Source organism: Polypterus senegalus, chromosome 3 (assembly GCF_016835505.1).
Source record: "Polypterus senegalus isolate Bchr_013 chromosome 3, ASM1683550v1, whole genome shotgun sequence".
NCBI classification, from domain to species: Eukaryota; Metazoa; Chordata; class Cladistia; order Polypteriformes; family Polypteridae; genus Polypterus; species Polypterus senegalus.
Window position 1 is genome coordinate 258053905 of NC_053156.1, and position 26361 is coordinate 258080265.

The following is a 26361-nucleotide window of genomic DNA, read 5'->3' on the forward strand; positions in this document are numbered from 1 at the left end:
CTATTTTCCACTCCTTTTCTGACATATTAATTGAGAGATCTTTTTCCCAGTGTCCTCTTGGATCTTTGAAAGGGAGGGATTGTAAAATAATTTTATATATTGCAGAGATGGTGTCTGAGTCCTTGAAATTGAGCAATATTTTTCCAGCATGGATGAGGGTGCAAGATGAGGAAAATCTGGAAGGTTCTGTTTAACAAAGTTCCTAATTTGAAGATAGTGAAAGAAATGTGTAGCTGGAATGTTAAATTTGGAATGTAATTGTTCATAGGATGCAAAGATTGTCTATATAAAGATCTCTAAGCAAGTTAATCCCAAATTTTTCCAGATATTAAAACTGCATATGTTTTGAAGGTTGAAAGAGGTGGTTCTCTTGCAGAGGTGCCACAGATAAAAGCTTCTCCATCTTAAAATGCTTTCTACAATGGTTCCGAATGAACCACAATTGGGTTATTAGTATATTGCCGATAACTTGCATTTATTGGGGCACAGAGCAGGAATATAAAGAAGTACTGCAGGATTTTACTTCTATTGCAGACCAAGCCTGTGTATGTTCTTCTATTTGTGTCCAGGTTTTTATAGCTTGTATGTTTGCTGCCCAGTAATAAAACTGGAAGTTAGGTAGAGCCATGCCACCTTCTGCCTTTTGTCTTTGTAGGGTCGCTCTTTGATGCGTGGATGTTTTGAGTTCCAAATAAATGAGGTTATTGTTGAATCTAATTGATTAAAAATGATTTATTAATGTATATTGGAATGTTTTGAAATAAAAAAGGAGCTTAGGAAGAATATTCATCTTAACAGTGTTAATTCTTCCAGCTAGTGTGAGATGAAGGGTTGACCATCTATGCAAGTCTTGCTTAATTTTTTCCATGCAGACGTGAAATTTTGTTGATAAAGAGCTTTATGTTTACTTGTGATGTTTACCCTAGGTATTTAAACTGTTCTGCAATGATAAAAGGTAGGGTGTCTAATCTAATATTATATGCTTGAGAATTCACTGGAAAGAGTACACTTTTATTCAGATTAATTCTGAGACCAGAGATCTTTTGAAATTCTGTGAGTGCTGTTAAGACTGCAGGCACAGAATTTTGTGGGTCTGATATATACAGTACCATATCATCTGCATATAGAGAAATTTTCTGTTCCAGTCCTTCTCTGATAATCCCCTTTATCTGATCAGTATTTCGACAGTGTATTGCCAGTGGTTCAATGGCAATTGCAAACAGTAGCGTGACAAGGGCATCCTTGTCTGGTACCACGTTCTAGTTTAAAGTAGTCTGAACAAATGTTGTTGATACAAACTGAAGCTTCTGGATTGGTATACAGTAATTTGATCCATGCACAAATGTTCGGGCCAAACCCAAATTTCTCCAATGTAGTAAAAAGGTATTTCCATTCAATCATGTCAAATGCTTTTTCTGCATCCAATGATAATAATATTTCTGGGGTGTTTGATTTAGTTGGTGAGTATATTACATTAAACAGGCGTGGAAGATTTGAAGATAAGTGTCGACCCTTGTTAAATCCAGTTTGATCTTGTGATATTACCGAAGGGAGCACTTTCTCCATCCTTCTAGCTATGATTTTTGAGAGTATTTTAACGTCATTATTCAAAGTGAAATTGGTCTGTATGAAGCACATTGTAATACGTCCTTATTTTGTTTTGGAAAACGGTGATTAATGCTTGGCGAAAAGTTTGAGGAAGAGTTTGATTGTCTCTGGCTTCTGTAAATGTTGCTAATAGGAGGGGAGCTAGCTGAGTGGAGAATTTCTTATAAAATTCTGCAGGGTAGCCATCAGGGCCTGCTGCTTTCCGCCTTGAAGTGACTTTATAGCATCTAGTAATTCTGATAAGCCAGAGGTTTATCAGTTCCTCCACACTAAAAGTGTCTATTTGTGGTATCTGTAATGTATCCAGAAATGCATTAGATTGTGTATTGTCTTCTTTAAACTCAGTAGAATATAAGGATTTATAGTAGTCTCTAAATGTGTGCATTATATTTTTGTGGTCGATGATTTTGTCTCCGTTCGTGTTGGTGATTACTGGGATTGCGTTGGACTTCTTGCTTGTGAATTTGTTGAGCTAAAAGCTTATTAGCTTTCTCTCCATGTTCATAGTAATGATGTCTGGATTTATAAATTAGTTGTTCAGTTTCTTTAGTTGTCAAGAGGTTTAGTTCTGAATGCAGAGCCTGCCTTTTCCTATGTAGAGCCTCGCTTGGAAGCCTGGCATGTTCTTCATCTATTCTAGTAATTTGCTTTTTAGCTCTGCTACTTTCTTGGTTTCTAATTTATTTCTGTGGGAAAGATATGAGATAATCTGTCCTCTTAAGAAGGCCTTAAGAGTTTCCCAGAGTATTCCTGCAGAAATCTCTGAGGATGTATTTGTCTCTAGGAAGAAACTGATTTGTTTGGATATAAATTCTGTACAATTCTCGTCTGCTAATAGAAGCGGGTTGAGACGCCATCTGTAAGGTGAGTGTGTGGGGCATAGTAACTTTAGCTCCAAGATCAGAGGTGCATGGTCAGAAATAACAATAGCATCATATTTGCAAGATTTAATCTAGGCAAGAAATTATTATCTATAAAGAAATAATCAATTCTTGAGTAGCAATGATGTACTGGTGAGTAGAAAGAATATGTTCTTGAGTTTGGGTTTAAAACCTCCAGGGTCTGATAAGTTGTGATCAGTTATAAACTTTGTAATTATCTTTGCAGTGTTAGATGTCATTCCCCCTGTGATAGAAGTCCTATCTAAGAGTGGATTTAAAACACAATTAAAGTCCCCAGCCATTATAATTTTATGAGTGTTCAGATTGGGAATGGATGCAAATAAATTTTGTATAAATTCCTTATCATCAACATTAGGTGCATAACCATTTATTAAAATCATTTTACAGTTAGATAAGTCTCCCATGACCATCACATATCTCCCTTCAGGATCCAATACTACATCTGATGCTACAAATGAGACTGTTCTATGTATGAGAATTCCCACACCTCTAGTTTTCTTTGTAAAGCTAGAATGGAACATTTGGCCAGTCCAGTCCTTTTGCAGCCGGAACTGATCCTTGCTTAGTAAGTGGGTCTCCTGTAAAAATACTATTTTAGCATTTAAACCTGTTAGGTGAGAGAGTACTTTCTTTCTCTTTAATTCGTGATTCAGGCCTTTAACATTCCAGCTCACAAAGTTAACTGTCCCATCATGGAGACATTGATTCTGAATTTTTGATGTCATTTTATAGTCTTAACTGGAAGTGAGACAGCTTTAACCTTAATTTCCTATTTTCCCAAGAGTTATTGCCATGCAGCCTATTATTACGTTGGTAGTTATAATTATAAAGATTAAAAGGATAGATTAGGTATAGATATAGCCTGCTCTCTTTCTCTCCCCCCTTAACCCCCCACCCTCCCATTCTGTCTACCCACGTGAGGCTAGACCACACTTCACGCATTCCCGGTCCTCTGACATACCCAGAGACAGAGCACGTACAAAGCAAAACAAGCCCCATGCAGCGTTTTACGATTAAAAAATAGAGATATCTATTTCCAATAGAGTCTAAATACTATATGCTAAAAATATAATCATTAACAAACTATGAACTTAAATATATAATCTTCAGCAATCTTAATGTATTAAGATAATAAACCCGGATAATAAACCCAGGGAATGGTGTTAGAAAGTGGTCCAGAATAAGCATAGTAAGTCTTAATGCAATAATAACAATAACAATAAACCAAGGGTATGATGTTAAACAGTCTTGTTTAGGGTAGAGAAAAAATAAATAAATAAGATTAAAAAAAAAAAAAATTAAGCACAAGCGTCTATAACTGTAATTAAACAGATAGCGTCCGAGTAAGAAAGAGGATATATAATGATAAAAACCTGTATCTTAAAAAATAGATCAGACAGTAGGTTATTTATCCTTGCCATGTCATGACAGGCTATGACTCACTATTGTGTTTCAGAATAGTGCCGGGATCAGCTTTCTTAATTCCTTTTCTGCTTCTTCCTTGCTGGTGAAGACATAGAATTGAGCGTGCAATTCCACTTTCAGTTTGGCAGGCTGTGTTTGATATTGGCTTGCCGTAAACCGTTGTTTAATGTTGTAGAAGGCTGCACGTTTAGTAGCTGTTGCTGGAGAGAAATCAGGGAAGATACGAATGTGGTTATTTTCATATATAATCTCTTGCTTGTGTCTGAGGAGTGCCATCACCTCTAGCTTAAATAATAATCTCTCGAAGCGAATAATGAAAGATCTAGGTCTAACGGTATTTGATCCGCGTACGTGATAAGCCACTGCTATCTCAGAAGCTGCTTTAAAGCCCTCTCCAATTATTTTAGAAAATAGTTCAGCTGTGAATTTCACTGGGTTTGGACTTTCTCGATTCTCAGGTAGACCTTCGATTCTAATATTATTCCTTCTGCTTCCACTTCCAAAGCAGCAAGTCTGTCTCTGAGTTTTTTGCATTCAGAGTTGGCAGTTGTTGCTTTTTCTTCAGCACTGGCAGCTAGATTTTCAGCTGATTCAATCCGAGTCGTGAATGTCTCCTTGGCATCCTACAGTTGATCAGCAAGTGTGCTCAGTTTAGACGAGGTTTCCTGAATGTACTCTTCAATTTTACCTACCATATCTTTAAAAATTGCTTCAAAGCGAATACATATGCGTTCCTCCAAGTCTTTATTATCCTGCTGCCAAAGATGTAAATATTCTCTATTTATCTTCAGTTTCTAGTTTGTCCAGCCCTGAAGAGGGGTAGATTCCCAAAACACATCGGCCTAATGGACAACAATATGAATATTCAATGTCAGAAGCTTTAATTCTGGAAATTTCGTCCCTCAGGACTGTTTCATTTATAAATAAGGGTGCTTGACCTGACCTGGCATATGTTTTTATAACATGTTTAAAATGTTGGAAGCTGTGTGCTAAAATATATTGTTTGAAGCATCTGTGCTCGAGTTGTGATGTTATATAAAATATTTTTGAATGTTGTAAATATTAATGTGTAATACAGGTTGGATTAACAAAATAAATTTATTTGACATTTGACCTTGCTGCTTCTTAATTGGTAGTCTAATCTGAATAGGTATACAACTAGTGCTGGGCGATATGGAAAAATCATATATCACAATATGGATTATTTTATATCACAATAAAGATATATATCACGATATACCACCCACAATAAAGTACGTTTTCAGTTATTCTCTCAAAAGTTTGACAAAAATATCATTGCATACTTTTTTTTGCAACTTTATTTTGAAGTGACATTCAAAAGTTCATTTTTATTCTTGATTATCACTTATATAAAGGGTAGAGTATGCATTGCATAGCGACAAGACATTATCATACATTTGTCATAGCCTATTTAATGCAATATTTTCTTTAGTAATTGATAAAATTAGATTAGAAACAATAGAAGAGAAATAGGACGATAGACACTTTTCTATCGTCCCCACGATATATATCGTCATATCGCCCAGCACCATATACAACAATAGCATTTATTTCTATACACATTTTCACTCACAAAATGTAGCTCAAAGCTGTTTGCAGGATATCAAAGAAATGTCAACAATAGAAAAAACAAATTATGTAAGAATAATAATGAATAAATAGTAAAAAAATAAATCAATACTTGCTTATATAAATAGAAATATAATTAATAGAAAAGTCTCTAAAGATGAGAACAATAAGGTCAGAAAACCGGAAGGACAGAAAAAAAAAAACAAGAAAACAATATCTGCAGGAGTTCCAAGGCTAAAAATCACCCAGGCCCTAAAACATGTACACTTACTTATGAAACTGATGATGTAACTCAAGTTTTCACTTAAAAATATTATTCTTACCCGGTATTTTCTTCTTGCTAGGTATAGCTTAAGAAGTGAGATATGACACATAGCCTGCAGCTTTATAGCTGAATATGAGCGTGCTTTGTTTTATTTACCTCAGTAACAATCAGAGTCATTTACTCATTCATTTTCCAAAGCTACTGTTTTTTCCAGCAAGTTAAGACTCACTTATGTACCCACATTCAACAATCAAGTTAATATGTACACTTCTGGGTTGTAGCAGTAAAACCAGAATACCTAGAGAATACCCAACCAGATAACCAAAGACAGGTAAAGCTACTATGGATTCACCTTCTGTTCCTCTTTAGGCATGTTTCAAATTCAGAAACCCACCCCACCAACAGATTTCTTTACCTTTGCATCAGCCTTAGATGGTTTATTTTTCTGAGCTTGAAATATAATGTTCTCCATGAAAGTGAGAAGCCAGGTCTTTGAATTAGCCCATTCTCTGCAGATGAGAAACATAAGAAATATTTTAAGAAAAAATAAAAAGCTAGGACATGCAGGTTAGTTGAAGTGCAATTGCTAAACTGGCTCCATTGTGTGTGTGTGAGTGTGTTCACCCTGCAATGGACTGGCGTCCTGTCCAGGAATTGTTCCGGGCTTGCGCCTGATGATTCCTGAGTTAGGCTCCAGCTCCACCACAACCCTACTCATGATAAGTGGGTTGGAAAAGTGGAAAGATGGAAATAGCAACGACATCAGATATAATTTTTCAGACTTACTATTTCAGGATTATTTTTATTTAATTCTTCTCTTCATTTTTATTTAACACAAATGACTTGTTGGCAGTATTACCAATAAATAAATTTAGTCCAGGGGAAAATTATATGCATTTAACTCTTATTTACTTACAGGTATAGATAAGTTTTATTCTTAGTGGAAAATAAAAACTGGCAAAAAGAAATAGTTTTAAGGATATGACATATGCAGTGTTTTATACAAGCTTATTCAATAATCACTTAACTTGTTTACAGTGATTTAACAAAAGTCTAGAATTTTCAATTACCGTAAAAAAAATTCTGGAAGCTGTGTTCCATACTCAAAGCCTTCATCATACACTAGGAAGTGTTTTTTAAACTCTTCTTTTTCAGTCTGACAATTTGGACAGCACTCTTTACCCAGTAGGTTGCTCATAACAGCAGGATACATAAGACATCTGAAAAAGTGAGTGAGATACAATTAAAGGAGGCAGGAAAGTGGGAGAAGAGTTTTATTTTTTACTGAGTAAAACTGGAAAACAAAGTAGATATAATAAAATACACTAAAATAAATTCTACTAATCTTTACAAAAGAAATAGAAATATGCACATATAGTTGTGATTTAGGCTAGCTTTTTTTGCTCAAGATAAATTATGTTAGTTTATTAGGTTTTAAAAAAATCTGGATGGTAAAGCTTTATTTTAATTTATTTGTTTTTACTTTATTATTCCCTTTACTATTTACTATTATTATCCCCTTCCCTGAGGAATATATTTTTTAATTTTTAGTTTGTCACAAGTTATATTTTTCATTTTCAGCATGCAGTTAATAAGGTGCTATGGTACACATCATTGTTGCTAAGGACCACCTCAATGACTCACGCCACAAAGGCTCTGTAATAAAGTTTAGCGGAACAGCAGGAGTCCTTTTCTTGGATTTTCCAGCATTAGACAAACAATAATAACAATAACTTGATTTTGTGGTGAAACACCTGCAGGGAAAAATAGATTTTCATGTTTTGGATTTTGTAGTTGTACACCTTCATAGTAAAGTTAGTAGGTCTGGATTTTTATGTCACAAACTCACATTCCAGTCATAGTACTTTCTGAGTGTTAAATGCACACTTTCCAGTTTAAGAACATCCAAATTTCGATTTTTGTGCTGACAGCTTGAAGTGCTTTTTTAAGTAGAAAGGACACCTTCCAGTCATAATTAATTTTCAAGTTTTAAATATTTTTTGAGACTGCAGATTGCATAAACATCACAGTTCCTTCAAATTGTGTTTTATGGTGACAGCTCATCTCAAAATTGTGGTCAAGTCAAGTTGGGGAGCCTGCACTGGTACAGTGTGTTGCTGCACCCACTACACGACGAAACAACTCGGGATCCTGGTTTGCAACCCCCCAGGCAGATGCACGGTCCAGTCCCACCCTCCGGAAATGAAGCTCTATGTGCCGCAGCCAGGTGTTACATGGGTGACCCCTTGGCCTGGTCCAGCCACTCAGGTCCCCAGCAATGAGAATCTTACAAGCCGGATCACTCTCAGGGAAATGCTCCACATAGCCGTAGTGCCGCAACTGACACTCCATCACAATGCAGGTAATGTGCCTCATTTGGGACTCCATGAGCAACTGCTCATTCAACACAAAGTCAAACCAATGGTACCCAAGGATTTTCCAGAGAGACACAGTACCAAAGGAGTCCAGTCTTCATCTCAGGTCACTGGATAGCATCCATGTCTCACAACCATATAGCAAGACAGGAAGCACCAGGACACTAAAGACTTGGACCTTCGTTCTTTTGCATAGATATCGGGAGCGCCACACACCCATTTCCAACGACCTCATGACCCCCCATTCTCTCCCAATCCGTCTACTGACTTCATAGGAAGAGTCACCAGAGACATGAATGTCACTGCCAAGGTAAGCAAACCCCTCAACAAGGTCAACACTTTCTCTGCAAACAGACACACTGCTGATGGCTGTGCCCAAGAGGTCATTAAAGGCCTGGATCTTGGTTTTTATCTAGGACACTCGCAAGCCCAGACACTCAGGCTCCTCACTCAGTCTCTCGAGCGCCCCGATCAGAGCCTCCATTGACTCTGCGAAGATCACAGCATCGTCAGCAAAGTCAAGATCCGTGAATCTTTCTTCACGAACAGATGTCCCACAGCTGCTGGACCCCACAACCTTGCCCAATACCCAGTCCATACAAGCACTGAACAGAGTAGGAGCAAGAACACACCACTGATGATCCCCAGAATCAACTGGGAAAAACGCAGAAGTCCTGCCTCCACTCTGCACAGCATTCACAGTACCAGTGTACAGGCCGGCCATGATATCCAGCAACCTCGAGGGGATCCCGCGAACCCTCAGGACGTCCCACAGGGCAGCTCGATCAACTGAGTCCAACTGTTTGCGAAAATCGACAAAGGCTGCAAACTCTGCCGATATTTGCGTTTGTGCTCCATGAGATCCCTCAGTGCCAGGATGCGGCCGATGGTAGACTTCTTAGGCATAAAACCAGACTGTTCCGGTCGCTGGTAGGTGAGCAAGTGATCATGGATCCTATTGAGGACGACCCTAGCAAGGACCTTACCCAGCACCGAGAGCAGTGTTATCCCCCTGTAGTTGCTGCAATCCAGGCAATCACCCTTCCCTTTCCAGATAGGGACAAGTCCCATTTTCCAGTCAGTTGGGATGATGCCAGTCTCCCAAATGGAAGCAAAGATTGCTTGTAATTGCAGGAGGACAGCCTTACCACCAGCCTGGAGAAGATTACCCCAGATACCACAGATCCCTGCAGCCTTTCCCCCTCTCAGCTGGTTCACCACCTGTGCAATCTTAGTGAGATTGGGAGGTTCACAGCTAATCGGAGGATCATCCTCAAGACTGCTCAAAGTAGCCAGCCCAGTGGGTCATAACTACAGTGTCATCCATAAGGACCATTCCATCAGCCGCCCTGATTGCGACTCTCCGAGGAACAGATTCAGATGTGCGTAATGCTTCAATTCCTCTGTAAGCAGGATGTGGGTCACTAGACCACAGATGATGTGTCACTTGCTCACAGATTCCTCTAACAAACGCTTCTTTATCTGCCCTCAGAGCCCTCGCAGCCATCCTTCTCAGTTCCCGGTACAGACCAGTTGCCATTGAGCCGTGCGCTGCGACTCTTATCCATGATATCCAGGGTGCCCTGCGATTTGGAACACCTCCTTCTGGGAACACCGATAACACCTACCTCACAAAAATTATGGTTAAGCCTTTTGGTTTAGAAAAACAAATTTCAGTTTTCAGAAAAGCTTACCTTTGTATTCAATTATATTTTTAGTTCTCAACAGTGGTCAAGTAGGCAGGCATTTTGGGACGGGGAATGAGTGGTGGGTGTCCAACCTTTCAAGCTATTTTCCATTTTTGTAACTGACATAACAAAAGTTGTATTACCAGGAAACCACCACTTGTTAAAACATGTACAAAATTATTGGTTCTCTTTTCTAATTAAACTGTTTTTTATTATTTTTAAATAATTATTTTTTGTTCTTTACCATTTTTAAAATGACTTTGTTGATAGAGATGAATTCTTATACTTCAAACATAAACTTGAGATTGTTAGTCTAACAAGATGCAAGGATATTTACAGTAGCTCTTAAATGCACTATTCATTATTTTTGCCTCTTTGAGACTACATTTTAATTGGCCAGTAATTGCAATCCCACTGCCTACAAATGGATTCATAACACTGCTACATTTGTGCAAGTTCAATAATATCTGTATGGTAAAAGGAAAGGAGAGAACAGGGATTGGAATGTGATATACTGTATCCCCTTGACAGGAAATAGAAGCTAAGGAAATTGAACTATAACTAAGCCAGGGAGAGATGCCAACATTGAGGTTAGAAGACAAAGCAAAAAGTCACTACTGAAAAGACATTAACAAGAAAGAATTTAGCAAAATGGTTGGTAGGGTTTTGAATCCACAGTTTGGATAAATAGCGCCTTTATCCAACCCTTTAAACCCATCTTGCCGATTATCATTAGGTCACGACTTTTCAGGCCATGCCCCAGACAACACAGGATGTGAACCTAGCAATGGGTTAGAAACAATACCGGTGACAGTAAAACTTAAAATGGTAGCCAAAACAGACCAAAAATGACATAACTCCTTAACTATTTGGAGAATTTAAAAAAATGAAATTAATTCTCTGGTTCAGAAAACCCAAAAAATAAGTAAACAATCATACTAAATGATGAACAAAATTGAATAAAAATTAATAACACAACCCATAACATAACAATCACTGTATTGCAGTCCTCACAGATGAAAAAAAGAGGTTGAGTCCAGTTTTGCACTATACATACTGTATGCAGCTACAGTATTTAATTCTGTTGTTGGTTTCCCAGCATCGTAGATGGGTACTGTTCACAACATATTTACAAGGACGCTAGCCATAAATTTTACCTGACCACATGTACAAAGTACTATGTGAAAACATTAATGTGTAAAAGCACACTATAAAATGAGGCACATAATAATGATGCTAGCTTTCAGATCCCTGTAAAGTTAAACTGCAGTACTCTGTAAACCAAAGGGATCCGGCTGTACCAATGGTAAATACACAAGACAAACATTAAAAAATTGACTATTAAATAAAATAAAGTTTACGGGGAAACAAATGTAATAATTTGTAATGGAAAGATGTATAATCTGCAGCTATTACCCTTACCTGACAATATCAGCAAGATCATCAGATCCCTCTTGTTTCATAAGTTTTAGCTGATTATTAAAGTCATCACAAAGGTCAGCAAAGAAGACAGATAAGTTGGACCGAGTTAACCTCTCCTTTATGAAAGCATGACATATATGGTGATTCTTGTTGAAGCTGTCTTTTTCTATGGAGGCTGTAGGTGACAAATTTGATTAGCTACAATGAGTACACCAGAACTGAGTTTACCTTTATAGCTTTCACTAATTTGTCGTTTGATGGCATTTCTGCCAAATACATTTTCAAGATGTGTTAAGAAGCAACCGTTTATGTACAGCATTACTTCAAATATTAATGAGAAACACAATGCACAGATTTGAAACTTTAAACAACCATTTATGAATAATAATCAAGCAACACTGATGTAAGTGCAAATATGGTTCATGACAAAACACGCAACAACAAAAGTTATGATAAGTATGCTAACATATAAAAAAAACTGTGTAGATCCCCAACAATTTGACCAAATGAAAATGAAAATGCAGAATTAACAAGAAACTTGATCGATTGGAATGAACGTGGCATACTACAGAACTGGCAAAGCCAAGGCAATGAAAAACATGATGCCTTCCCATACAACATTTTCCCTGGATGAAACATATAAACTGGATAACGAGGTTTTCTTTTGTGATTAAAGTTTTGCTAATATAATCAGAAAGAGTAAGTATGTAACAGCAAGATAAAACAACAAGGCAGACATCATCCACCCCTCAAATCCTTGTCCCAAGTTATGCGACATACCACTAGGAACAGTGTCAACACCAACTTATTACAACAACACATCCAAATAGGGGAGTGACTGCATCGTGACTATCTGCAAATAAAATACTTGACCAGGAAAGCATCAGAATCACAGTTTATCAAGGACTTACAATATGCTTCCCTAATTTGTGATACAGACAGCTCTAGGTGAACCAAATTATAGAATGAGGGTAGCTAGTTGTTTAAAACAATTAGGTTTAGGTTCTTCCATCTAGAAGTATGAGCAACTAACTGGGCAGCTACTGTGCCAAAATAGTTGAGCAAATAACCCTGAAAGGTCTGGGAGAGTAAGAATATTAGAAAAGGGGGAACAGTAGCAAAGAACATAAAAGAAAGTAAATGAGAAACTACTGATAAAAAGAATGACAAAACCAGTCCATATGAATAAATATTCCAACAAAATAATCCTGATGGTACTCAGTGGAAAAAAATGGATTCAGAAACATCATGTAGGTTAAGGAGCAGCAAAATAATAAAGTATTTAAAAAATCAATACTTTCTCTATACTCATGCATAACATAACTTTGAACTTTGGCTGAAATCAGCAATACTATCTGTATCACAGCCACACTCTTCTTTGTACAATGATTTAATGTGTATGCACTACTGGAAGAAATGGAAAAATATAAATATACTCTGATATAAATGAGAATCAAATCAAAATTGATGCAGAGAAAAGATGTGTTACTTTACTATTAAAGAGTTCATCCTGTAGAATATAGACAGCTCTATGTGTAGCATAGATCTGGCATCAGTAACGCTGTGCTTCCTGGCAGGATACAGAATTTTCCACATCACACAGACAGTAGAATGGATATTAGTCATTACATTTGAAGACCCTCTAGACATCATTAGGAGTCTCTATGATAATTTATAATTATTGATATCTCAGTTTACTGCTGTTGGTACACTTTGCATAAAAAATATAATATTAATCAATCATTAAACTTTCTAAGCTTGATGCTACACATCTCAATTATGAACTCAAAAGAAAAAGTGCTATTACTACCCAAAGCTCATAGATATAGCTGGGGATGGGGATAGAGACTGACTGAGGATTTAATTCCTCCTTGAATACCACAAGCCAATAAAAACTTCATAAAACTGCTGCTGCACCAATTTACAGGTCAATTTCAAAATCACCTCTACCTCTACTATAGAAAAACAACACAAAATATTTCAACTCATTTAATTACAGAAACTGCTTAACCATTATTTGAAGGCAGTACACCAGTATTCCCAAAGAAAGGACTATGCTGGAGGTGGTAATTTATACCCCAGTTGCATCCCACTCAACAAACTGTTTTAGGTTGTAATTGAGATCAAAGTCAGATGGACAAAATCATTTACAAACAGCAAAAATGCAGTGCTTAAGTTCTCATACTGGTCAAGTCAAGATGGAAGAGAGACAGAGACTCATCACATTCCCAGTGAAAGGCTAAAGGACACTTTGCAGCTATTCTGCCTAGAAAAATAAAGCCTCATCTGGATGGAAGATAGGAAGAGAAATGAGCGGTCCAGTAAAAGAAAAATTTAAGGAAGGAAAGAAATGTTAGTTTGAAAGGCAGCCAAGGGTAGGGCTGCCAACTCTCTTTCTCTGGAAATGAGGACATTCAGGTCGAAAAATAAGGACTTTTGGGGATGCCTTTCCCTAAGATGCCATAATACGCCTTTATACTGTCTTATGGTTTTTTAAAATGATATAAGCCTTTAGTAGCAGTTTATCAATATAATTACAGTGCATCAGGAAAGTATTCACAGCGCATAACTTTTTCCACATTTTATGTTACAGCCTTATTCCAAAATGGATTAAATTCATTTTTTTCCTCAGAATTCTACACACAACACCCCATAATGCCAACGTGAAAAAAGTTTACTTGAGGTTTTTGCAAATTTATTTAAAAATAAAAAATTGAGAAAGCGCATGTACATAAGTATTCACAGCCTTTGCCAAGAAGCTCAAAATTGAGCTCAGGTGCATCCTGTTTCCCCTGATCATCCTTGAGATGTTTCTGCAGCTTAATTGGAGTCCACCTGTGGTAAATTCAGTTGATTGGACATGATTTGGAAAGGCACACACCTGTCTATATAAGGTCCCACAGTTGACAGTTCATGTCAGAGCACAAACCAAGCATGAAGTCAAAGGAATTGTCTGTAGACCTACGAGACAGGATTGTCTCGAGGAACAAATCTGGGGAAGGTTACAAAAAAATTTCTGCGGCTTTGAAAGTCCCAATGAGCACAGTGGCCTCAATCATCGGTAAGTGGAAGAAGTTCGAAACCACCAGGACTCTTCGTAGAGCTGGCCGGCCATCTAAACTGAGCGATCGGAGGAGAAGGGCCTTTGTCAGGGAGGTGACAACCCGATGGTCACTCTGTCAGAGCTCCAGAGGTCCTCTGTGGAGAGAGGAGAACCTTCCAGAAGGACAACCATCTCTGCAACAATCCACCAATCAGGCCTGTATGGTAGAGTGGCCAGACAGAAGCCACTCCTTAGTAAAAGGCACATGGCGGCCCGCCTGGAGTTTGCCAAAAGGCACCTGAAGGACTCTCAGACCATGAGAAACAAAATTCTCTGGTCTAATGAGATAAAGATTGAACTCTTTGGTGTGAATGCCAGGCATCACGTTTGGAGGAAACCAGGCACCGCTCATCACCAGGCCAATATCATCCCTACAGTGAAGCATGGTGGTGGCAGCATCATGCTGTGGGGATGCTTTTCAGCAGCAGGAACTGGGAGACTGGTCAGGATAAAGGGAAAGATGACTGCAGCAATGTACAGAGACATCCTCTATGAAAACCTGCTCCAGAGCGCTCTTGACCTCAGACTGGGGAGATGGTTCATCTTTCATCAGGACAATGACCGTAAGCACACAGCCAAGATATCAAAAGAGTGGCTTCAGGACAACTCTGTGAATGTCCTTGAGTGGCCCAGCCAGAGCCCAGACTTGAATTGATTAAACATCTCTGGAGAGATCTTAAAATGGCTGTGCACCGACGCTTCCCATCAAACCTGATGGAGCTTGAGAGGTGCTGCAAAGAGGAATGGGCAAAACTGGCCAAGGATAGGTGTGCCAAGCTTGTGGCATCATATTAAAAAAGACTTGAGGCTGTAATTGCTGCCAAAGGTGCATCGACAAAGTATTGAGAAAAGGTTGTGAATACTTATGTACATGGGATTTCTCAGTTTTTTTATTTTTAATAAATTTGCAAAAACCTCAAGTAAACTTTTTTCACGTTGTCATTATGGGGTGTTGTGTGTAGAATTCTGAGGAAAAAAATTTATTTAATCCATTTTGGAATAAGGCTGCAACATAACAAAATGTGGAAAAAGTGATGCGCTGTGAATACTTTCCGGATGCACTGTATGATATGATGGCCACAATCACAGTCACCGGCAAACTGATAACCCATTAAATATTTTGAATATGTCAAGCCATTAACAGACTTCTACCATAATTATACATCCTTTTCTCTTCTTGGCCACTTTTGTTTATATTTTAATTACAATTACACATGTATGTGTGGAAAAAATTAAAGTATTTTTTTTTTTTTTTAACTATTCTTAAGGAGACTGTTTAACATCATACCCTTGGTTTATTGTTATTATTACATTAGGGCTTACAATGCTTATCCTGGGCCACTTTATTACCCCATTCCCTGGGTGTTGTCTTAATATATCAAGAGTGTTGAATATAGTGTTATATTTTATGCTTATAGTATTTAGACTTTATCGGGGAATAGATACCTTTACTTTTTAATCCTCAAACGCCGCTGCTGAGGGGCTTGTTTTGTTTTGGACGTGCTCTGTCTCTAGGTATGTCAGAGGACTGGGACTTTGTGAAGTGGGGTCCAGCCTCACGAGGGGAGGCAAAATGGGGGTGGGGAGATAAGGGGGGAGAAAGAGAGCAAGCTATATCTAATCTATCCTTTTAATCCTTATAATTGTAACTACCAACGTAACAACAGGCTGCATGGCAATAACTCGTGGGAAAATTAGAAATTAAGGTTAAAGCTGTCTCACTTCCAGTTAAGACTACAAAATTACATCAAAAATTCAGAATCAATGTCTCCATGATGGGATAGTTAACTTTGTGAGCTGGAATGTTAAAGGCCTGAATCTCGAATTAAAGAGAAAGAAAGTATTCTCTCACCTAACAGGTCAAAACACTAAAATAGTATTTTTACATCAGACCCACTTATTAAACAAGGATCAGTTCCGGCTGCGAAAAGACTGGACTGGCCAAAGGTTCCATTCCAGCTTTACAAAGAAAACTAGTGGTGTGGGAATTCTTATATATAGAACAGTCTCATTTGTAGCATCAGATGTAGTATCTGATCCTGAAAGGAGATAAGTGATTGTCATGGGCAACTTATTTAACTGTAAAGTGTTTATGCACCCAATATCGATGATAGGGAATTCATGCAAAATGTATTTGCATCTATTCCCAACGTGAACACTCATCTATACTAATAAAAGGCAAAGCCCTCACTGACTGACTGACTGACTGACTGACTGACTCATCTTTGGCAGGCTTATTCCTTACAGCTTACTTACAAAGGTTAAGCAGTTTTATTTCAAAATTCTACATGTAACGGACATAACGGTCGACAACGTCCGCCATGTTGAACTTTCTTATTTATGGCCCCATCTTCACGAAATTTGGTAAGCGGCTTCCCTGCGCTAACTGAAACCGATGTACATACTTATTTCGATAGTATGACACCACTGTCGGCTGCCATATTGAACTTTCCAACGTCACTAATTCTCCAATTTCCCGTGTAGGTAGAAGGCTGAAATTTGGCAGGCTCATTCCTTATAGATTACTTACAAAAGTTAAGCAGGTTTCATTTCGAAATTCTACTTCCGTGTAGGTAGAAGGCGAAATTTGGCGGTCATATTACGGTTGACAACGTTAAGCCATGTTGAACTTTTTTATTTATGGCCCCATCTTCACGAAATTTGGTAGGCGGCTTCCCTGCGCTAACCGAAACCAATGTACGTACTTATTTTGCTGGCATGATGCCACTGTCAGCCGCCATATTGAACTTTTCAATGGTCTTTGTTACTTATGGGCCCATCTTCAAGAAATTTGGTACGTGGATTCCCAACGTTAACTGAATCCTACTTATGTACATATATACGTCCATAGCCTGCAGCTCGGTCACCGTGTGAGGCGGCGTTGGGTCCCCCATCTCAACGCCTCCCACGTTGTTGGCTGCCTGCCTATATAAGGCCGTCCGTCTCTCTGGTCTCTACATTCCCTTTCTTGCTTTGCCACGGGATTCACGTCTCCCTGCTGATAACTACAGCCTTTTTATTTAATCCACGGCTTCTGCGCTGTTTTATTGTTTGTTTATTACGATTATAGTTATTGTGTAGGTATTTTAGACTTACTTTACATTGTTCAGGTACCCATTTCCTTTATCATTCCAACCGTACCACCATTAACATGTCTATCGAGGTGATCACCATCGATCAAAGAACTGTCACTTACCGAGTGGTTTCCATGCCTGGAGATGGCACCTACCTTTTCCATTCTCTTTGTTACAAATTGCACGGCCATATCAGGCTCACTCTTGATATCTGGAGGAACATTGTGTTTTATGTATTGAATGACAGGGACAGGTTCAAGGTGTGGACTGATGACGGTACAAGAGATAATTATACTACACAGGAGCACTAGAAGAGTGAAATGCTTAAGCCCTTCACCTATGTTTCTGCATGTGAGTTGATGGCTTCCACTAAATTGTTCAGTTGTCGCTTTCAAGTGTACCGAAATGGCCAAATATTTTACACCTTTCGACAACCACCAATGCCTCTTAAACATCTTAGATTCACAGGTGACGATTTGAGTAATGGACACTTTGATGTTTATGGATGTTTAAACTCTCAAAAGCTGGATGTGAAGTTATCGATGAAACCGGTTGTATGCTTACAACGCTTGACAGTTGCCGAATGTCACTTCAACACAAGTCCTGCAAATACTGTCGTAATTGAAGCAAACCATGAAACTCAAACCGATTATGACAGCAGCAATCCAAGCTGTGAGATTTGAAACAAGATTACTATTCACATGGCCAACTGTATGTTGCATGCTCAAGAGTAAGTCATTTTACAACCGGAGGGCCGAACTCACAATGTGGTATACAAAAAGATCCTTAAATAATTATTGGCATATTTTCCCTCAGTTTAAAAAGGTTTAATTTTCTTCTTAATAAAAATTTTAAGGCAGTAATTCGCCGCTGAGAAGCGTGGGTATTTTGCTAGTAAAATTATAATGGCTGGGTACTTTAATTTTGTTTTAAATCCACTCTTAGATAGGTCTCCTGTCACAGGGGGATGACATCTAACACTGCAAAGACAATTACACAGTTTTTAACTGACCACAACTTATCAGACCCCTGGAGGTTTCTAAACCCAAACTCAAGAACATATTCCTTCTATTCTCCAGTGCATCATTGCTACTCAAGAATTGATTATTTTTTATAGATAATAATTTCTTGCCTATGATTAAATCTTGCAAGTACGACACTATTGTTATTTCCGACCATGCCCCTCTGATCTTGGAGCTAAAATCATTAAGCCCCACATGCTCATCTCACAGATGGCGTCCTAACCCACTTCTATTAGCAGACGAGAACTGTACAGAATTTATATCAAAACAAATCAGTTTCTTCCTAGAGACAAATATATCCTCAGAGGCATCTGCAGGAATACTCTGGGAAACTCTAAAGGCCTTCTTAAGAGGACAGATTATTTCATATATTTCCCACAGAAATAAATTAGAAACCAAGAAGGTAGCTAACCAGCGAAATTACAAGAATAGATCAAGAACATGCCAAGTGTCCAAGTGAGGCTCTTCATAGGGAAAGACAAGCTCTGCATTCAGAACTCAACCTCTTAACAACCAAAGAAACTGAACAACTCATTTTTAAATCAAGACATCATTAATATGAACATGGAGAGAAAGCTAATAAGCACTTAGCTCAACAAATCCACAAGCAAGAAATCTGCATTGTAATCCCAGCAATCACCAATACGAACAGAGATAAAATCATTGACCATAAAAATATAATGCACACATTTAGAGACTACTATAAATCCTTATATTCTATTAAGTTCAAAGAAGACAACACACAATCCAATGCATTTCTGGATATATTACAGATACCACAAATAGATACTTTTATTGCAGAGGAATTGGATAAACCTCTGGCGTTATCAGAATTACTAGATGCTATAAAGTCACTTCAGAGTGGGAAAGCAGCAGGCCCTGATGGCTACCCTGTCGAACTTTATAAGAAATTCATCCACTCAGCTAGATCCCCTCTTATTAGCAAAATTTACAAAAGCTACAGACAATCAGATTCTACCTCAAACTTTTCGCCAAGCATTAATCACCGTCTTTCCTAAACAAAATAAGGACTTATTACAATGTGCATCATACAGACCAATTTCACTTCTGAATAATGATGTTAAGATACTCTCCAAAGTCCTAGCTAGAAGGATGGAGAAAGTGCTGCCTTCGGTAATATCACAAAATCAAACTGGATTTATTAAAGGGTGACACTTAGCTTCCAATCTTTGATGCCTTTTTAATGTAATATATTCACCTGCAAAGTCAAACACCCCGGAGATATTATTATCGTTGGATGCAGAAAAAGCATTTGATATGATTGAATGGAACTACCTTTTCACTACATTACAGAAATTTGTGTTTGGCTCAAACATTTGTGTATGGATCAAACTACTGTATACCAATCCAGAAGCTTCAGTTTGTATTAACAGCATTTGATCAGACTACATTAAAATAGAATGTGGTACCAGACAAGGACGCCCTTTGTCACCTCTGCTATTTGCAATCGCCATTGAATTACTGGCAGTTCACTCCCAAAATGCTTATCAGATAAGGAGGATTATCAGAAAAGGACTGGAACAGAAAATTTCTCTTTATGCAGTTGATATAGTTTTGTATATATCAGACCCACAAAATACTGTGCCTGCAGTCTTAACAGCACTTACAGAATTTCAAAAGATCTCTGGTCTCAGAATTAATTTGAATAAAAGTGTGCTCTTTCCAGTGAATTCTCAAGCATACAATATTAGATTGGACACCTTCCCTTTTATTATTGCAGATCAGTTTAAATACCTAGGGGTAAATATCACAAGTAAACATAAAGCTCTTTATCAACAAAATTTCGCCATCTCTATGGAAAAAATTAAGCAAGACTTGCATAGATGGTTAACCCTTCATCTCACTCTAGCTGGAAGAATTAATGTTGTTAAGATGAATATCCGTCCTAAGCTTCTCTTTTTATTTCAAAACATTCCAATATACATCAAGAAATCATTCTTTAAGCAATTAGATTCAAACAAAACCTAATTTATTTGGAACTTAAAACATCCACTTATCCAAAGAGCGACCCTACAAAGACCTGAGGCAGAAGGTGGCATGGCTCTACCTAACTTTCAGTTGTATTACTGGGCAGCAAACATACAAGCTATAAAAACCTGGACACAAATAGATGAACATACACAGGCTTGGTCCACAATAGAAATAAAATCCTGCAGTACTTCTTTATATTCCCTGCTTTGTGCCCCAATAAATGCAAGTTATCGCCAATATACTAATAACCCAATTGTGCTTCACTCACTCAGAATATGGAACCAATGTAGAAAGCATTTTAAGATGGAGAATCTTTTATCTGTGGCGCCTCTGCATGAGAACCACCTTTTTTAACCGTCGCAAACATATGCAGTTTTTAATATCTGGAAAACATTTGGGATTAAATTGCTTAGAGATCTTTATATAAACAACATCTTTGCATCCTATGAACAATTACATTAGAAATTAAATTTTCCAGCAACACATTTCTTTCACTATCTTCAAATTAGAAACTTTGTTAAAGAGAACCTGCCCGATTTCTCCCATCTCTCACCTTCCTCTATGCTGGAAAAAATATTGCTCAGTTTCGAGGACTTAGACAGCATTTCTGCAATATATAAAATTATTTTACAGTCCCTCCCTTTCAAAGATCCAAGAGGACAATGGGAAAAGGATCTCTCACTCAACATATCAGAAAAGGAGTGGACGGTAGCAATGCAGAGAATTCACACAAGCTCCATATGCGCAAAGCATACAATTATTCAACTCAAAATTATATATCGAGTACATCTGTCTCACTTAAAATTGTCCGAAATGTTTCCAGGGCAAGATCCAACCTGAGAACGCTGCAATCAAGGTCCAGCCTCACTGAGTCACATGCTTTGGGCCTATACAAAATTAACATCATTCTGGACAAAAATTTTTAAGTGCCTTTCAGAGAACCTTGGTGTCACAATCTCTCCTAACCCATTAACAGCTGTGTTTGGTGCAGATGAACTTAAAGTGGAGAAGGACAAACAAACAGTGATTGCCTTCACTACACTATTGGCACACAGGCTTACTTTGCTAAACTGGAAGAATCCTAACTCTCCTCTTTTAAGTCAGTGGGTAACTGATGTTGTATATTATTTGAAACTGAAAAAAATCAAATTCTCAGTTAGAGGATCTGTGCAGAACTTTTTCAAAACCTGGCAGGATCTGATCAATAATATTTTAGAATAAGCTCTTAAAGCACTGAGGAAGTAGATTCTCTTCCCATTTCTTTTTCTTCTCAATTTATCCGCCTATTAAATTCATCAATTTATTTATTTTTATTAGCTTTAAGTTTTATTCCGTTGGCCATGCTCTCTTTCTCAGGGGTGGGGGTTGATTTGTTTTCAATCCTATTTTTTGTAAAAATGGATCTATTTGTATGGAATGATTATAATAAAATCAATAAAATTAAAAAAAAAATTAACAGACTTCTTTCCTTCTATTCTTATTTGAATATCTTAACTGTCGTAAACATGGTAAATTCACATCTAGTAAAATAAAAATAATTTACTCTTTTCAATTTAGATTATTTGCATTTATCTACATTCTTTTATGTTTTTGCACTGAAGCTATTTTTCTCAGTAAATCTGAGTTTTTGGATAAATATGAATAGACATATTTACATAGCATGCTACTGAAACTGAATCTTGTGAGTATTAGCCCCTTAATTGAATCTGTTCTACCTTTTCGAAAACAAGGATATTTGTTGTTCAAGTAGTCTGTGAACTTGCACTTTCTTTTTGGCATAATGGGTATTCCTGAATTTATGTAAATGAAATAATTATGAAAATATTAAATTACTTAAAGAAGTTAGCAATTACATGATCAACTTATAACTAAAAAGATATTGCATTTATATGACAGAGTAAATGTGTGATTTTTTTTATTAATTAACTGAAACTTTAATAGTTGACTCATTCATTTACAACTATAAATCCATTTTGGAACAACGGGAGGTCACAAAAATACTTTCCTTTAAAATATTACAAAGCAGTACTCACACTTAAATATGACAGACTGTACCTGGATGTATGAAAGTTCTTGTTTAATCAAGCTGCTGAAAAAAGAATCGAAAATAAGATCTCACATACTCATACTTGTCTACTCGCCAAGAAGATAAAGTTGAATTCAAAAGATGAAGTGAAAAATCCAAGTTGGACAGATATTGAATGTTCTCATCAATATCTGCATTGTTTATTATCGGAATGTGAGTGAAGATTTTTGGAAAAAAATGTGCACACTACTTACATAAATGCTGACTGGTGTACGGCTTTCAATTTTTACCAATGATAAGGATATGGAGATTTTCAAATTTTAGGAGCCAAAATTCCAGACATTTTCAAAATTTTATAAATTCATCCCAGACAGTCCATGGCACATCAAAAATGAGGACATGCCCGGGGAAATGAGGACAGTTGGCAGCCCTAGTAAAGGGAAAATTCAATGGACAAGCTCATGGCAAAATGCTTTCAGAGAGTAAAAGAAGTACAGCGAGCAATCCCAAATTAAACAGTTTAGAGATTAGGTCTCTTAGATTAATATAAAAACTGGTGAAAACAGATTTCCAGGAGAGGGGGCAGTATTGAAGGAAGTTCCCCTTGACAAAGAGAAAGAACTGATAGAGGGCAAGCTATAAAGCTATAAATCAGATGGATAGGAAGAACTGAAGAGAGATGGGGTATACAGTTCATGAATTGCAAAGCTCAAAATGAATGAATCTGTCTTAACTTACATAAGTTAAAATCGAGACATAAAGTATATTATAGACAAATTTGCTCATTTATTTCACTCTTTCATTATGCATGTGTTTTGCAAACAAATCAAATCATTATCTATATATCTAAAAAGGCCTCAGTCCCAATGGCTACCTTTTACGATTGCCATTTTTGATCTCAACTAAATTTAAAAATGTCTCTTGTATCATATTCTGTTTACTATGCTTAAGTCATTATTTTCTGAAAAAAACAAGTTAAGCTTTTGTAGTGAATAGTACTAGTGTAAGGTATTAATTTGTTTTAGTTTTCACCCGTTGGATGGCTGCACTCGGTCCTAATCTGGATCCTGAGTTGGTTTGTCGTGTGGTGGGTGCAACAATGCACTGTATCAGTGCGTACTCCTAACCTGCTGCTGACTCTATGCAATATCCAAATCATCTAATATTTCTGTAATAGTAAATGTAACTAGTAAATTTTCCTGTTTAGAGTCCAAAATGTAAAATATTACATGCATTTATTATTTTCTTTTTTGTATAATTTATCTTCTTTTTTCTGTTCATCAGGTTGCTCCTCAATCTTTCTTTTACTACTAGAAGATTTGAAGAATCTCTTTTTAATTAATTAGCAATATCCCTCTCGAGCAGCATTTTGAAGATTTTTATATCCTCTGTACTGTTGTTCTCACAGATTGAAAAGTGTTATGGTTAGTGATAGTGTTATGTTTTATGTGCCAAAGAGGTAGATTTTCTTTAGTTCTTTAATTCTCATCTCCTTATTTATTCATATGAAGTTTTGATGTTTTCTTTTTTTGTTGCCTACTTCCTGATCAATTCCTTTCAAGTTTTATTTTGGGAATAATTTTAGTTCATGAGGCAATGTAAGTAAACAAGTAATTTTTTTAATAATGTTTTTGAATGGAACGGTGGCACAGTGGTCGCACTGCTACCTCACAACAGAGAGGCCGGGGTTCATATCCCAGATCCTCCCTGAGTGGAGTTTGCATGTTTTCCCTGTGTTCAAGTGGGTTTCATCCAGGTACTCGAGTTTCTTCCCACAGGTCAAAGACATGCATGTTAAGTGCACTGGTGATGATAAATTGGCCTGTGTATTTGTGTGAGTGTGAGTGTGTTTGCTCTGTAATGGACTGGAACCCTGTGCTTGCTCTCACTCAGGATAAACAAGATTTGATGGATGGATGGATATATATGTTTTCTTATCATAAGCTGACATTTTTTATTAATATTCAAAAAAATTAAAATCAAGCTTATCCAAGTTTTATTTAAAAAGTTCGACAGTAACCATTAAGCATTAATACCTGTATGTCTGACAGGATCTTGAACTGCTTGCTGGAAGTCCACATCTTTAGAGGTAAAAAAGGTATTAAAGTCTTCATGTAGTGTTATGAACGTAAGTCTTTTCCCAGCAGCTAGTACTGTAAATACTGGTCCATACTACAAAAAATACAAGTACAGTTAGAAAACACTTACTGTATAATCTTAATCAATTTAAATATCCAGAACCACACATATTCTGTCATTAATCCATTATCAAATATAGTTACTGTACATTAGGTATAAAGTAGCTGCAGCCAATCTGATGCTGAATATGGTACATGGTGAGAAACAGCTGTGGATGGGACACCAGTCCAGCACTGGGAACACTCACACACACACTCACTCACTACTATGGGGCAAGTTTAGAGTTGCCAGTAAAACAAACATGTCGGTCTGGAGTACCCAGACAAAAAACTATGCACACATAGAGAGAATATGCAAACATAGGCACTTCTATGGTTAGAATCACTAACACTTGCACTGCAATGCTGCTACCAAATCCATAAATTGTGTTTCATAAATATATAAGAGAATAAACATCAAACTAGTTTTTTATGGATTTCTGAAAGTCTAGTAAGCAGACAAAACAAAACTACTTTGAAGTCAATATTTATGTTAAATAAAAAAATACTGTCATAAGTATACTGAATAAAATATTAAAGGAAAAACACCTGTACTTTGTCAAATATTAGTCTTACTATCTTTACTTTCCCATTTGTTTACTTAATATTTCCGTGCCTGTGCAAAAAAGCATGCTGCACTGTTTCACTCTCTACAGTTTTTTTGCAATATAGTACATTACACACCGTAACAAGGATACTTCGGACATTAAATTTTCAGATGTATGTAAGTGATATCAGACATGTGTTTTTTTCCATTAATTTACATTTATTGGTTTTATTGCTATTAGAAAAAAAAAATCCAAAAGCAGTAGAGAAAATCTTCAAATACCTTTAATTAAGATCAATGTCAAATGACAGTTCCAAAATCATGTGATCTACTTTATAAATTTTCTGCATTGTAAACCAAATGGTTTCTAGTTCAGTTCACACCACACTCAAGTACTGTAGTTATTTATTGGACAACTAGCTGAAATACCCAGCATTGCCTGGGAGGAAAATAAAGGTTTTTTTTAATTGTCTGAGAAAAATATAATTAAAAAAACACAACTTTAAAAATCAAAATAAATTAACAAACAATAAACCTGGGTTCGCTGTTAAAAGCACGGGATCCTAGAACAATTTAAATCGTCAGAACTACTCTGGGAATCTCTCTGCTAGAAGGATTCATGTTGCCGAAGTACTTGCGTTGTTTGTGCATTAGCAGCTAAGTGACTGTCTTTCTTACGAAGTTTCGTTTTGCCGGTGTACTGGCCTCACTTGCATATCCTTGGAGCTGGAGCCCTCACCCCGACTCTAAGTCTAAATTCCAGGCCAGACAGACACACACACACTTCCACCCGTAGAAGTTCAAAAGCAACAGGGGCACGGTGGCACTCAAACATAAAGAATGCTGGTAGTCGCCTCCAGTTCGCCCTCTGGTGGTCATTCCAAGTGTCAACTGGATGATAACATGCATACAAGACAGCAAGATCACACACCCAAAGAAGGGGTGGGTTACGGCTGATTTCACCCTACAGTATTTTTAGTCGACCAATGAGGAACATCTGTACCAAGATGAAAATCGCCCCAGCCGTTCGGACATGATGCTGGAACATACATACACACATTGACTTTTATATATATAGATTTTGAGGTCAAGCCAACAACAAATGTATTAGGATAGCCTTGACAATGTTAGGGGAAAAATATCAG

At 37.2% G+C, this 26361-nt stretch overlaps 1 protein-coding gene across 6 annotated transcripts in view; it reads right to left on the bottom strand.

The window, feature by feature from the left end:
- Positions 1-26361, bottom strand: part of LOC120526075 (24-hydroxycholesterol 7-alpha-hydroxylase) — a 169742-nt gene that overhangs the window by 138475 nt on the left and 4906 nt on the right. For all 6 annotated transcript variants that reach the window (XM_039748947.1, XM_039748943.1, XM_039748948.1 and 3 more), the window contains exons 2-5: positions 24529-24664; positions 11276-11450; positions 6861-7010; positions 6206-6299 (exon numbers count right to left, since the gene is read on the bottom strand). In XM_039748947.1, coding sequence (XP_039604881.1) covers positions 6206-6299; positions 6861-7010; positions 11276-11450; positions 24529-24664 — 555 coding nt within the window. The remainder of the gene's footprint in view (positions 1-6205; positions 6300-6860; positions 7011-11275; positions 11451-24528; positions 24665-26361) is intronic.